The sequence below is a fragment of the Oncorhynchus keta genome, chromosome 15 (genome assembly GCF_023373465.1).
Source record: "Oncorhynchus keta strain PuntledgeMale-10-30-2019 chromosome 15, Oket_V2, whole genome shotgun sequence".
In the NCBI taxonomy this organism is placed as follows: Eukaryota; Metazoa; Chordata; class Actinopteri; order Salmoniformes; family Salmonidae; genus Oncorhynchus; species Oncorhynchus keta.
Window position 1 is genome coordinate 45,039,398 of NC_068435.1, and position 15,775 is coordinate 45,055,172.

The following is a 15,775-nucleotide window of genomic DNA, read 5'->3' on the forward strand; positions in this document are numbered from 1 at the left end:
CACTCTGCCTCCCTACACATTTTCTTTGATATCATATATGGACATAGATATTGGGACCCCAGTGATGACTCCCCTCAACCAAGCATAAGCACCAGGGACATGGCTTTTATTCTTTTTCCCATTTGCAGAATCTTCCCTTGCTGATCCTAGCTACCTCAAAATATTAACAATCTACCATTTCCAATGAACCGGGCTAATTTGACTTCACATATCTCTTTCTCAACAGCATTGGTTAGTCAGATCGAGTGTAAATGAGGCCCTGTGCTCTCATCAAACACCGTCACCACTTTCCACTCCAACACATTATTGCTATTGCTTCCTACCTTGGCCCTCTTTGTGGTTTCTTTACTAGATAATAATAATATATGCCATTTAGCTGACGCTTTTATCCAAAGCGACTTACAGTCATGTGTGCATACATTCTATGTATGGGTGGTCCCGGGAATCGAACCCACTACCCTGGCGTTACAAGCGCCATGCTCTACCAACTGAGCCACAGAAGGACCACAGATGCTACACTGCTTTCAGTATCATGATCTCTCTTCTTCATATGTCTTTCCACTACAGACCATTCCAGTCCTTGACCCTCATCCTCCCGCTCCATATAATCAGAACTGACACCCATATTGTTAGCATTCCAGCACAACTGGAACCTTTTCTCCATTTCGTCCCTTACTACTCGCCGCCATTTCGGCTGTCAGACTTCCAAACTTCTCACACACCAACAACTCATTCACTAAGTCGGATGTCCCACTCGTTAATTTTGCTTGAACTCGGGAGCTGAAGTCCTACTCGTTTCAAAATTGCCCGCCTGGAAGTACCGGATATACTCGAAGAATGCCTACCGTGCAGCCACTTGGCTTCCTCTCATCACCATATTTGGTAGTGAGTGGAAACGCCAACCGGATGCTTCACATTTATACATCCGGTGAATTTTCTGTCTCATTGTTCTATCTGCACTACAGCCAAGCCAAATAACTCATCAGTCATTTTAAGTAGAATCGTCCCTTATAGATGACGTCATTGAGCGGGGTCTCAACAACGAGCAAGTGGGCTGGTTTTCAGAAAGAAACAAAAGCTCATTGCGTTGAACGAGAATTTTTACGAGAGCATTGAGGTATATTTCTGAGTTTTTGTTGAGGAGCTGCAGTAATGTCTGTAAACTACGCCGCTGGACTGTCTACATATGCGGACAAAGGCGTTTGCGGGCTCCCCGAGGTAAACACACAGGCAGGTGTTAGCTAGCTAGCTAAGTTACTAGTAGCTACAAAGCTTTTCGAGGATTCCCTCTAGTCTAGCCAGAAGTGTACCTACTACCGCAGCACAATATCCAATACTGCCAATATACAGGTAGTTCAAAACTAGCTAGCTAATACTATTATATCTCTGTTACACACTAAAGCTAACATGAACGCCAGTGTAGTGTTTCCCCTACCATTACGTTGTTGTTGCTGGTGCCCTAGTCCTTTTGGCACGTTTTGCCATGTTCTCCACACACTGCACCGGGCACCCCACTGAAATAGATGGGTCAAACCTGCCCTACACCAACACTACCCTCTACACTCTCTCCCTTCTTTCTTACTCTTCCCAACCCGTCCGGTCTTCTCATCTTCATCCCCATCCTCCCTTCCCCTCATCTCTGCCCCCGTTATCTCCCCATCCCTACTCTCTCCCAGTCGTTTGACAGTAAAGAAGAGTTAAAGGGGAAGGTGGAGGCTCTGGCCCAGCTGATTAGGGAGTCCCAGTACCTGGTGGTCCACTCTGGGGCAGGCATCAGCACCTCTTCAGGCATACCTGACTTCAGGTAAGCCCACCTTGTACCGCTCAACCACTCAGAGTGCATCGCCATAGGCTAAAGAAATACACTCTCCTCCACCTCTCCTTGGTTGTAAAAGGCTTGGTTCATGGCTATGCTGAACTGACACAGAGGATTTGGCCAGTTTAGAAATATATTATTAGTAAAGGCTCGTCATGTTCAATGAACCTACTTGAATTGGATCAGTGTCTTTTTCTCGCTCAATAAATTGAATAATGAATGATGCATTTTAAACGATTCAAGTAAGAATATAGGAAATGTGAGTCAACACCATCCTCTTACTTGGCTGCAGTACTGTGGTATCAGCAGAGGGGGGCAGTATAGGCTAGCTCTATTACCAGAGCAATGATTGTACAGTAGTGTTGGCTGGATCTCTGTGATGTTGACTTTCACACCAACTTTCCAACGTTTTCTTTTATATTACTTGTCATTACAATGTAATTCTTATTCTCTCGGTCTCTGCTTGTGTCTTCACGGGTTTTCCCTTTTCTCCATTGCTGCTGTGCGGAAAAGGACTAGAGGACTTTATATTCATATTTAATTAATCAGCCTTTTGTCATTCTGGTTTGTCTGCCTGCCTGTCTGTTTGTCCTTGAATTTAATTAATGGTCCATTACTGAAAAAGCTAGGCATAAAAAGGACACTTTCCCCCCTAAAGCCAGTTTGCAGACTTTCATTGCTCTTCGTGTCCAGCGGCCCTTTTCTCTAAAAGATAAGTACATAATACCTGGCTGACGTACTCCTCTAGCCTAATGACTGTCTTACCAAATGGCTGAGTAGCTTTGATCTGGTCTGAGCAGACGATAAGTCACACAGTGAGAGAGCGGGGGCCGTGTCAGTTAAAAGAGAATGGGAGAGAGGGGAATGCTATGGCCTTCATTCTGTATTCTCAGTATGTCTCGCTCTTCCTCTTGCATAGAAATGCATCTCTTGCCTTTTGAAGCCCGGCAGCTACCACAACAGATGCCACACCTTACTACAGAGATGTGGAGAGATTGCTTGACAGTCTGTCTTGTATGTTGCCCTGTCATAACCTTAGATGTGAGTGTGTGTGCGTTTATACACACCTCTCACACTTCTATGTTGTCTCCCTCTCTCAGGGGTCCCAAAGGAGTGTGGACAATGGAGGAGAGGGGCGAGTCTCCCCACTTTGACACCACATTCGAGGAAGCTCGGCCCAGCCTCACTCACATGGCCCTGCTGGCTCTGCAGAGAGCCAGCTACCTCAAATATCTCATCAGCCAGAATGTGGACGGCATCCACGTCCGCTCCGGCTTCCCCAGGTAACACTCCTTTGCAAAATAGACTCTGTATCTCAATGGGTTTTTCATGGTTAAATAAAATATGAAACCTGCTATACTGTCCCAATGAAACACTACAATCATTCTCTGCCCAGGACCTGTATTTATCAAGTGTCTCAGAGAATAAATGCAGATCTAGGATCATAAATAATAAGATTCTATGGACAGGAGGGACCTGATTCTAGATCATGACTCCTATTCTAAAGACTCTTTGAATAAGCCCTGGTCTCTCTTGTGAATAGGATTTCATAGAATTGGAACGGCTACAGCTAGAGAGTGTAATCAAAATGATTCAATACATTAGTAGGAGAATACCATTATTTCAATCTATATGGTGGTATTCAGTTGGGAAGGAAATGCAAAACTAAAGTACTCTGTTCAAATCAAAGTTGATTTGTCATGTGTGCCGAATACAGCAGGTGTAGACCTTAGAGTGAAATGCTTACTTACAGGCCCTAACCAACATTGCAATTTGTAAGTAAAAAATAGGTATTAGGTGAACAATAGATAAGTAAAGAGAAATAAAAACAACAGTGAAAATAACAGTAGTGAGGCTATATACAGTAGCGAGGCTGTAACAGTAGCGAGGCTATGTACAGGCACCGGTTAGTCGGGCTAATTGATGCAATACGTACATGTAGGTATAGTTAAAGTCACTATGCGTAGATGATAAACAGAGTAGCAGGAGTGTAAAAGAGGGGTTTGGCGGGTGGGGGTGGCGGGACACAATACAGATAGTCCGGGGAGCCAATGTGCGTTGCTTCAACACTCATTTACATTCATATAAATTGTTTGTCACTACATACTTATGTGAAATAAGCAGTCTCTCTTTCTCTCTCTGATTCAGAAATCTGCTCTCTGAGTTGCATGGGAACATGTTCGTGGAGGAGTGTGGGAAGTGTGGCAAGTACGTCTGTTCAAACCACTCTTAGTGAATGATGTCACACACGACGAATTCAAAAGAATAGAAATGTTATGCGCTTCACATTAGAATGAAAGCATAGTGAAACACAGTTCAGCCCATCTTGAACAAAAATTGTTATTTTGTGTGCCCTCAACTGGTTAATTCATACTGAACCCGCTCTCTTTGTCACACATACACACGTCATATAAAAGCCAGATTGATTAACCCTGCACTGTTTTCAATTGATGCTAAATCTTATTGTTACGGCTTTTTTTCTTCCCAATTTCTTGATATCCAATTGGTAGTTAGTTTTGTACCATTGCTGCAACCCCGTACGGACTTAGGGAAAGGTGAAGATAGAGCGCCATGCGTCCGCCAAAACACGACCCCGCCAAGCCGCACTGCTTCTTGACAACACTGCTCGCTTAACCCCGAAGCCAGCCGCACCAATGTGTCGGAGGAAACAACGTACAGCTGGCGACCGAAGTCAGCTTGCAGGCGCCCGGGCCACCACAAGGAGTCGCTAGAGTGTGATGAGACAAGGATATCCCAGCCGGCCAAACCCTCCCCTAACCCGGACAGCGCTCGGTCAATTGTGTGCCGCCTCATGGGTCTCCCGGTCGCAGTCGGCTGCGGCACAGCCTGGGATCGAACCCTGGTCTGTAATGATGCCTTGGAAGCAGTGCCTTAGATCCGCTGCCCCACTCGGGAGGCATTGATGCTAATTCTAATCTAAATCTGCCAACACTGTTTCCCTACTTCAACTGTCAATTCCACAAAAATAAACAAGAATAGACAGACTTCTCACTTTCCATATGTTAACAACCTGAGGCAACTTGGGCAAGGGAGGCTGGCTTGTATAAGCAGGGGAAATCCATTCCAGCAACATACTAATAGGAATCACTTATCTAGCCTTCAGCCACCACCTGTACTGCCCTACACGGGCATGACAACAGCAAAGTATATACATCAGCCACCTCACACGCTCTTTAAACTCTTTGAAATGTGTTTGTTCGCTGATCTGTGTTGATAACTGTCACATGTAAAGTGGCACTGTCCATCAGAGTTCTAATACTGAATTATATGGCACTGCCTCACCGAAGGTTCTTCACCAGTAAGTCAATGTGAAAGGCATCACAGGTTCTGATGGATGTGTGGTTTTTCAGGCAGTATGTGCGGGAAAAGGTAATTGGTGTGATGGGGCTGAAACCCACTGGAAAATACTGTGAGGAGGTCCGGGGAAGAGGACTCAGGTCCTGCAGGTAACACACGCACACACTGGGGATTACTCATCCAGTTTCACCGTCTTGGTATTTCAGGGAAATACATTAATAAGATATCAGATCATCACGCTGTATCAGTACATAGCCAGGTGTCTGCTAAGAAATTACCCTAAAGTGTGTGTGTTCACACAGGGGGAAGCTCATCAGTACCATACTGGACTGGGAGGAAGCTCTGCCTGAAAAAGACCTCAACAGAGCCGAAGAAGCTAGCAGGTAAGAGAAAAAGATAGACAGACAGAGAAAGACAGAGAACAAAAGCAGAGAACCTCCTTAAATAAGTGAGTGTATTTCTGTTGGCCCTGTAGGTCAGAATGTTAGGTAACCCTGTTATATGGCGGCACAGTCTTGTGTATGCCTCTATCTATTGATGTGCAAACCACCACTCCATTTCTGGGTCAACTAATTCCCAACGTAATCCCCTTTTAATGGAGGACCTTTCTCCTCTTCATTAAATCTACAATTATGCGTGAACACACACATTGCACTTACATAATTAGACTGAAGTGATTTAGATTAGAACAATTGTCTGTCACAGATCCTCGTTGGCCCTGACCTAGCTTTTGAGGAAGGCTAAGTAGCAAATAGGCAGAGGGTAGCATAATTTGTCCGATTTTCTGTAATAATGATATGGGAATAATAATGAATTTTATTTTGGAAAGTGCTGTCTTGCATCGAACAACAACAACAAGGACAAGTGGATACACAGGTTAATGTCAAGCCCTGCATGGTTTTTTCAAAGGTCTCATGAAATGAAGGCCTACAACACACATTGGCTGCTACTGTAGACTGATGGGTTCTGACTTCTAAAATATTGTTAGACATCAGGTATCCTATGGAAAGGAGAAGGCCAACAGTCTGGTTGTTACATCAGAAGTGAATGGTTATCTGTAGGAGGAATGCATATGGTGGAGTCAAGTAAGGTTGGATTTGAGCCAGGGACTTGGAATGTACTGAGTAAAGGAAATCACATGGTTGCGGTCACTGATAAGGGTGGAGAGCTGTGGATATGGGGGCCGAGGTTAGGTCACCGTAAGGGAGAAGGAACAGTTTATTACCCACATCACTTAACTTCCTGCCTAGCAATAAAGCTGTAATGTTTAGAGGGAAGGAGGAGACTTCACCTAGAGTATATAATATATATACTTGTGCTGGTGGGACCATGTCTTTGTCTGTTCAGCTGTCTGACCCATTGGGTGAATCAACTTGGTTTGGGCTTTAATAATCGTCTGCGAGTTTTTACTTGGTTCATTTAGAACCTAACAAGGCTGAATGACAGAACAGCTGTTTCCGTGTTAAAATGTTATGGGATGCATTTTCTCCGTTGTTTTTGAAGGTAGGTCACTCTGGTAGGCCTACATTATGATCAAATAGCCACAGTAGCCTACTTGGCCACTATTAAAATGGTAACTTAAAGTGGGTACAGCCTCAGTGTCCACAGTGAACGTGCGCAGGAAGTTACACAGAATCTTCACAACATTCGAGTTTGCAGTCAGCAGACCTGAAATTTGCTCAGTGCCGACATCTTTTTGTGGGAACAGTGCCTGGGTCTGAACACCTCCTCCCTCTGCAACTGGATAATGGACTGGTGGTGAGGGTAGACAACATCACCTCCGCCATGCTGACCCTCAACACGGGGTCCCCCACAGGGGTGTGTTCTTAGTCCCTTTGTGTGTTTTTGTTCTGTTATTTTTAGTATTACTGCATTATTGATACTGCGTTGTTGGGATTAGAGTTTGCACAAACAGTAGTTCACTTTACTTGTACATGTGACATTAAAACAACTTAACACAGTGTTCAGTGCATTCAGAAAGTATTCAGGCCCCTTGACTTTTTCCACATTTTGTAACGTTAAAGCCTTGTTCTAAAATTTATTAAATAAAATATTTTCCTCATCAGTCTACACACAATACCCTATAATGACAAAGCGAAAACAGGTTTTAGACATTTTTGCAAATTGATGAAAAACAGAAATACCTTATTTAGATGTGTATTTGGGCTCTTAGCTATGAGGCTCAATTGATATCAGGTGCAGCCTGTTTCCATTGATCATCCTTGAGCTGTTTCTACAACGTGATTGGAGTCCACCTGTGGTAAATTCAATTGATTGGACATGATTTGGAAAGGCACACACCTGTCTAGATAAAGTCCTACAGTCGACAGTGCATGTCAGAGCAACAACCAAGCAATGAGGTTGAAGGAATTGTCCGTAGAGCTCAGAGACAGGATTGTGTCGAGGCACAGATCTGGGGAAAGGTACCAAAAAATGGCTGCAGCACTGAAGGTCCCTAAGAACACAGTGGCCTCCGTCATTCTAAAATGGAAGAAGTTTGGAACCACGAAGACGCTTTCTAATGCTGGCCACCCGGCCAAACAGAGCAATCGGGGGAGAAGAGCCTTGGTCTGGGAGGTGACCAAGAACCTGCTGGTCACTGACAGAGCTCCAGATTTCCTCTGTGGAGATGGGAGAACCTTTCAGAAGGACCACCGTCTCTGCAGCACTCCACCAATCAGGTATTTTATGGTAGAGTGGCCCGATGGAAGCCACTCCTCAGTAAAAAGGCACATGACAGCCAGCATGGAGTTTTCCAAAAGGCACCTAAAGGACTCTCAGACCATGAGGAACAAGATTCTCTGGTCTGACGAAACCAAGATTGAACTAATCAGTGCCTGGACTTGAACCTGATCGAACATCTCTGGAGAGACCTGAAAATAGCTGTGCAGTGACACTCCCCATCCAACCTGACCGAACTTGAGAGGATCTAAAGAGAAGAATAGGAACATTTCCCCAAATACAGGTGTGCCAAAGAGGACTTGAGGCTGTAATGGCTGCCAAAGATACTAAAACAAAGTACTGAGTAAAGGGTCTGAATACTTATGTAAATGTGATATTTCAGTTTATTTGTATTTATAAATTTACAACAACAATTTAACCAGTTTTTGCTTTGTAATTATGGGGTTTGTGTGTAGACTGGGGAAGAAAAAGGTGTTTTAATTAATTTTAGAATTAAGGATGTAAATTTACAATATGTGGAAAAAGTCAAGGGGTCTGAATAATTTCCGAATGCACTGTATATAGCAGGTTCTATGGTGGTGGACCTGGTTGTTTGTAGGTAATGATTATGGGTAATGTAGTTTTGTGGTGTTTCTCTGTCTAGACGGGCCGACCTGGCGCTGACCCTGGGTACGTCTCTGCAGATCAAGCCCAGCGGAGACCTGCCCCTCTTCACCAAACGCAAGGGGGGCAAGGTGGTCATCGTCAACCTTCAGCCCACCAAACATGTGAGTCTCGCAAATCACACGCAAACACATGAGTAACGCACACACTCACTCACATATACACGCATTTCGCTACACCTGCAATAACATCTGCTAAACATGTATGTGACAAAACGATTTGATACACACACAACAATCTGTGCACCACTAAGCGGACACGCACACAAACCTCAACTTACGTGTAATTAACTCAATCACGCTGTATCCTATTAAACATGAGTTGCGAACATGAACACAATATCGGCCAATTTCCACAAATGATTGTTTGCGCAGTTCAAATCAGCTAGCTCTCGGATGTTAACAGCCTGTTATCTTCAGAAGTTTCCTATTGTCACATAGAACCGTGTAATTCTACGGTCTGGTGTTCCACAGAGGTTTCGAGCTAAAAATAGAAACCCAGCTGCATGAATAATTCAGCCAATGTGTTCAGTGAGATCATACTTGATTAATGACTCAACACATTCTCTCAGCTAATCCTACTGCAGGACCTGTAGAACGTTTAGAGGCAATTCAATGATGGCCTATGTTCCGTAAGGAATACAAAGGCATAAGTAAGATGCAGTAGCGTCTTGATGTGTAGTCCTGCACTTGTCTGGGTGGTTTCGCCCTTAAAGGTGGACAAGTCAAATTTTCGCAGCTGACAGTTCTCATTTGAGGGCCTGCCGTTTTTTGGATCAGGTTATATCACATGGTAAGTATATACTCCTATCCTGGCCCTTCTGTCGTTTGTGTTTTGCAAATACTGATGTGGTAGGTAGTAGGTTGTTACTGGTCGTGGTCTCAAGCTCATGTTCGTTTCTGTCTGGCAGGACAAACACGCGCACCTGCGTATCAACGGTTATGTGGACGAGGTCATGAGCCAGTTGATGGAGCTGCTGGGATTGGACATCCCAAAGTGGGACGGGCCCACCGTCTGCGAGCGCTCCACCCCTGACCAGAAACCTCTTCCTGCCATTGCTACAAAGAAGGAAGTAAAGAAGGGTGTGAAGAAAGAGGCTAAACGGGAGGGTAGGAAAAGACTAGGAGAACCAAAGAAGGAAGAGGAGGATGAAGAGAAGATTGCAGTAAAGAAAGAGAGGGCGGAACAAACAACAGAAGAGCATGAGAAAGACCTGCAGGCCTGTACTGACTCTAACCCTATCCCAGTCCGAACACAGAACCAGGACCTGTCCAGAGGTGGAGACCAGAACGAGGGGGCCAACTCCCCAACCCTCTCCCTCTGACAGTTCAGACAGCCCCCAAGAGCCCAACAGAGTGAAGAATAAGCCAGTAGTGTCTTAGTATTGTCCCTTAATCAGTTCTTATACACACTGACCTAGAACAATGCTGCCTGGGACCAATGCAGAAAGGTCTGTAAGTGAGAATGTACAGTACCAGTCCAACGTTTGGACACACCTACTCATTCAAGGGGTTTTCTTTATTTTTGCTATTTTCTACATTGTAGAATAGTAGAGAATACATATATGAAATAACACATATGGAGTCATGTAGTAACCAAAAAAGTTTTAAACAAATCAAAATATTTTATATTTTTGTTTCTTCAAAGTAGCCACCCTTTGCCTTGACAATTTTGCACACTCTTGGCATTCTCTCAACCAGCTTGGATTCTCCAATAGTCTTGAAGTTGGGTGATTGAGGAGGCCAGGCCATCTAATGCAGCACTCCATCACTCTCTTTCTTGGTCAAATAGCCCATACACAGCCTGGAGGTGTGTTGGGTCATTGTCCTGTTGAAAAACACATGAAACTCTCACTAAGTGCAAAAATCTCAAATGTTGACTCATCAGACCAAAGGACAGATTTCCACTGGTCTAATGTCCATTGCTTGTGTTTCTTAGCCCAAGCAAGTCTCTTCTTCTTATTGGTGTCCTTTAGTATTGGTTTCTTTGCAGCAATTCGACCATGAATGCCTGATTCACGGAGTCTCCTCTGAACAGTTGACATTGAGATGCGTTTGTTACTAGAACTCTGTGAAGCATTTATTTGTGCTGCAATTTGTGAGGCTGGTAACTCTAAGGAACTTATCCTCTGCAGCAGAGGTAACTTCCTCATGAGAGCCAGTTTCATCATAGTGCTTGATGGTTTTTGCGACTGCATTTGAAGAAACTTTCAAAGTTCGACATTTTCTGGATTGACTGATCTTTATGTCTTAAAGTAATTATGTACTGTCGTTTCTCTTTGCTTATTTGAGCTGTTCTTGCCATAATATGGACTTAGTCCTATTTGGTAAAAGACCATCTTCTGTATTCTAGCCCAACACAACAGATTGGCTCAAACGAATTAAGAAGGAAAGAAATTCAACAAATTAACTTTTAAGAAGGCACACCTGTTAATTGAAGTGCATTCCAAGTGACTTCCTCATGAAGCTGGTTGAGAGAATGCCAAGAAGCTGTCAAAGGTAAAGGGTGGCTACCCTGAATAATCTAAAATATGTCCTTAACAATTTTGGTTACTACATGATTCCATGTGTGTTATTCCATAGTTTTGATGTCTTCACTATTATTGTACAAGCGTTTGACTGTTACTGTATACCTCTGACAGAACATAGGGAAGGCTTGATTAAGTAACAGGGAGAACCAGCAGGAGTGCAGCTCTCTAGTGAACATTTCTCAGCAATACAGATATAGAGAAGGGAAAGAAGAGCCTTGAATATAATAGTAATCTGACCATGAAGACATGTACACTAGAAGTGCCAGAGCAAGGCCACCCAACACCACACAATCACCCATACTTAAAATGTATGCATGCATGACTGACTGTAAGTCGCGTTGGATAAAAGCCTCTGCTAAATGGCATATAATATTTATTACATTTCAAACACAGCTAAGTGAGGTATGGGTCGAGCACCCGTTTAGAACTCTGTAGTAGAGCACTACGACATGGTGTCTTGCAGAGGGGGCTAACGGGTGTAAATTGAAGGCAGGTGGTGTGAAATGGTAAAAAGTAAGTGATTTTGCCATAGAGCTAGCATACATGATCACATCTGTGTTTTGTTAGACACTTTACTGTTTATTTGGAGTACGGACACTTTGTTTAGTGATGGGCATTACACTGGGATTTCTAATGCAGTCTAATTTTGTACAGCCATTCTAGAATTGTTTCGCCTCGCAACTCAGTAACTCCTTCCTGTCATGGGAATACTATGACAGGAAGTTTTTTTTGTTATTGTATACTCTGCTTCTTGTCACTGTCAAGCCATCTGTCCTAGTTGACTTTCTCTTTTATTTAGAAAGAATGATGTAGTTTGTTGCAACATTGTTTATTTCTGTACCTTTTTTTACAGATGTTTTGTAATAAACACTTGATTGTCGCTGTGTGTGTCTATCTGAGAGACGTGTTTGTGTGAGTGACCTAGTTTTTCTTTATGGTTTCTGCTTGGTCCATTTAGCTCAAGTGTTCTGCTCGGCAAACCCAGGGCCCTTGTGGTAAATGCATGTGCTCCGTTTGTGTGAGGGGACACTGCTTACACCCATCTGACCTGATCATATTCAGGGGAAGTGTCTAGGTTTGTTAGGGACTAGAGACACCAGAGCCCTATACTACGAGGCAGATTTTGAAGAGTTGGCGAGGTAACTTTGGTCAACGGAGTTCAACTTGGGATAACCGGTCATATGAAAGAGGCTCACCTTTTAGCGAGGTACATTTCTATGGCAATGAATCCTTCAGAACTAACCTGCTATGGGGCAGGCTAATTCAAGGCCAAATCCACTTTCCCTGAATGAAATGACTGAGCCGCTAGTTGAGTATCAATGAAATCAGATTCCCTCCCCCGCAAATATTGCATCATCCCCTTCATTTGAGTAAAATTACTATTTTATTAATCAAATGTTTTATTAATAAGTAGTTAAAATAGCTGTCACATTAAGTCATGACAGGATGCATTTGAAAGTTTACGCACAGTAAAACTTGTATGACTTTATCAAAATAATTTTATTGGCAGGTGGGGAAGAAGGTGCTTGTGCATTGAAGCACAACAAAGCCACATCAAAGATGGCATTAACGATACGTAATAAAATTAAAACGGCACTTCTAGTCTATTTCACAACATAGTCTGCTGAATTTGCAAGAATTTTTCTTTCATGTTGATTTCAGCAAAAATTAGAACGTGACACTGACCCATGGATTTATGTTTCAGCATTGTCTCAATGAAGAGTTCGACTAGTTACAAGCCTGCTAGAGTTAGCATCTGGGGGACACGCAATATCCACCGTCGTACGGATGAAGCCTGAGCTGGAATGTGAAGCTAACAGAAGCTGGCTAGCTTTATAAAAGCCTGAGTGGCTAGCTTGCTTCGTAATATACCATTCTGGCAGTTCCAAACAATCATCTATTAAGAATGCTATGGTTGAACAGTGTTCACTCACACACCTTGAAGACATCTTGCCAGTAGACACTCCCAAAGTACTCACTCATCATCTTCGCTTGCTCTTTGGAGCTTAGCGCCTTGACAAATGGATCTCCACGCCATCTTATTTTGGGCCAGGTCCGAGGCTTTGTAGGTTGTCCTCCGACTGATCGGACCATCTGGCTATCCGTCTTCCTCTTGGGTGTGGCCAGTTGGTGGATGGCTCTTTGAGGATAAGGGCAAGCTCCAGAGGTGGGTTTGATCTGACCAGGTGACTGAACAGTCAGTGTCGGAACGATCTGACCAGGGAGGAGACGGGGTTAGTCATAGAGTTTGGGATGTGGTCGCGACGTGATGCCCTATATGCGGCGTAGGCACTTGGAGTCAAAGGCGTCTAGACAACGTGTGAGGTCTAAGGTGAGGGTCCAGGTGAGGGTTTTGTTGTTTCCAGAGGATGTTTGGACTGGCCATGGTTGAGGCTGCCTGGCAGAATTCGTAGGTGGATGTCAGCTTTGCTCTTGCCGTCAGTTGTTAATTTGCTTCCAAGGTAGCAGAACTTAGGAACAACGCAGACCTGGTGGGTGTCCACAACAGGGCTGGTTGAAGGGGGTTCGAAGTCACTGAAGGACAGGATCTTAGTTTTGTCGCAGCTGATCAGAGGCTGAGTGGCTGGTTCGCCTTATTCATGATCTCAAGGGCAAGGTGTATGATGTCCAAGATCTTGGCCAGGATTGCGACGTCATACCCATAGTCCAGATCAATGAAGCTGAGGCTGCCATAACTGGTACCGCACGTGTCGGGCGACAGTCCGAAGCCATTACGAAGTCAATGGCTGTGGTAAAGATGGTACGTGCCATGAGATAGAAGCTGTTTTTCAGTCTCTCGGCCCCTGCTTTGATGCACCTGTACTGACCTCGCCTTCTGGATGATAGCGGGGTGAACAGGCAATGGCTCGGGTGGTTGTTGACCTTGATGATCTTTATGGCCTTCCTGTGACATCGGGTGGTGTAGGTGTCCTGGAGGGCAGGTAGTTTGCCCCCGGTGATGCGTTGTGCAGACCTCACTACCCCCTTGAAGAGCCTTACGGTTGTGGGTGGAGCAGTTGCCAGACCAGGCGATCGTGCATATCAACGTGCCAAACTGACAATGACAGACGGAAGGCCAGTGCGAGTGGAGACACAATCAGTTAACTGTATGAGGCTACTACTGTGAGCTAGAGAAGAAGAGATGGTTACACAATTGAAGTGGCTTGTTATATTACTCTGTGCAGAAATAGTGTTAGAACGGATGTAGGTTAAAGCTGGGATCTTAGCTTTGATCCTTATCTTACCATTCTTTGATCAATTTAGTGCCAGGGATGAATCAAAACCAACAGAATTTGTGGCCCTTGATAACTGGAGTTGCCGCCCTGTCTTCCTCAACCCCAACCACAAGCCCATCCTCCAAATAATTAAATCTCTGAGCAATGTACTTGAACTCTTTGGTATTGCTTGCTCTTTGGGGTTTTAGGCTGGGTTTCTGTATAACCACTTTGTGACATGTGCTGATGTAAAAAGGGATTTATGAATAGATTAGATTGATTGATTGAAAACTTATCTTGACATTTCTGCCATAGAGTTTTGTCTCTATCAGGTATCACCACCTGTGTGGAATAACTGTTGCTTAATTAGCTGGTCAATTTCTCAGTGTGATTGCATAATTTCCTCCAGTCTTCCTAGGCCCAGTGAAAAGCATGAAAGACCCCCTTCTTTTTCAATATTTACCACAAGCAAAACCATACTCCATATCTTCTCCCTATCTAGAAGGGTAAGAGCTTCTGAAAGCCTATTTAGTTGGTTCACCATGCAGGTTATAGATTTAAGTGCTTTTTCATTCCCCATATAGAGAAAAGCACTTCAACTCATTCTGGTCCAGGAAGTAAACACAGTGTGATTTGATAGGGAATGTGCCATTGTCTAAGGCAGTGTGGATATAGGACGTTGCCATGGCTACTTCACACAGCTGCTGTTGTTTTCAGGCGATTTCAGTGCAGTAGCAGAGACGTAGAGTGGCTGTTTATTAGATATCCGAGGTTGCTTTAAGGGAGTCAATGTGGAGCTTTCAAACACAAATCAATTTACACAATACTTGCCATCCAGTGAGGTCTGTCTGACTGTGATGTGGTGAAATATTGACATGTAATCATCACACAAATTACCACCCATCAGATAACTTTCTAATTTATGCTTTTAAATGAAATACCAGTGAATGCATGATGCTCTCACTTACCGCTCTGTTTCCATTTTGTGTTATGTATGTTCCATAGTTCATAAACATTAGTCACAGGTGGCAGCACTACACGATAAGGCCCAAGTCAATACAGACCTTCTCTGTTGGCGTCATGGTAACCTCAGCAGATAAGCAAATGAGGCTGGAAGATGAGGTGTGTTGTGGAATTAGAGTTTAGAGGAGTGTTTGCTTGACTGCACATCACATTATCTGTGTATGCAGAATTCATCTTCAGAACACATATTAGGCATATAATATGGTTTCCGTTTACCTTTGTCTTGAAAGTGTTGTCTCACCTCCTGAACCCCAAACCTGATTCAACTTATCGTGTTGATTCGACTTGTTCATAAATATAGAAGTTATGTCACTTGTGTTAGTGTTGGGATGAAACAAAAGCCTGCACACTCTGTAGTTCTTTAGGACCATGGTTGGTTGGTTAGTAAAGTGCTGGGCTGAAACAAAAGCCTGCACACTCTGTAGTTCTTTAGGACCATGGTTGGTTGGTAACCACTGCAGTTCCCTACTGTTTGAAGATATTGGGCAGAAGGAGCTGTCCAGGGTCCTGAAATGTTAAGCCCTTGTG

At 43.8% G+C, this 15,775-nt stretch overlaps 1 protein-coding gene across 1 annotated transcript; it reads left to right on the forward strand.

Annotated features, from left to right (window-relative positions):
• Positions 1–994: 994 nt before the first annotated feature.
• Positions 995–11,889, forward strand: sirt6 (sirtuin 6). The gene is made up of 8 exons (XM_035788829.2): positions 995–1,218; positions 1,677–1,804; positions 2,917–3,099; positions 3,965–4,024; positions 5,188–5,283; positions 5,437–5,517; positions 8,460–8,583; positions 9,390–11,889. The coding sequence occupies exons 1-8, from the start codon at positions 1,153–1,155 to the stop codon at positions 9,801–9,803; spliced, it is 1,152 nt and encodes a 383-aa protein (XP_035644722.1). The 5' UTR covers positions 995–1,152; the 3' UTR covers positions 9,804–11,889.
• The last annotated feature ends 3,886 nt before the right edge of the window (positions 11,890–15,775 follow it).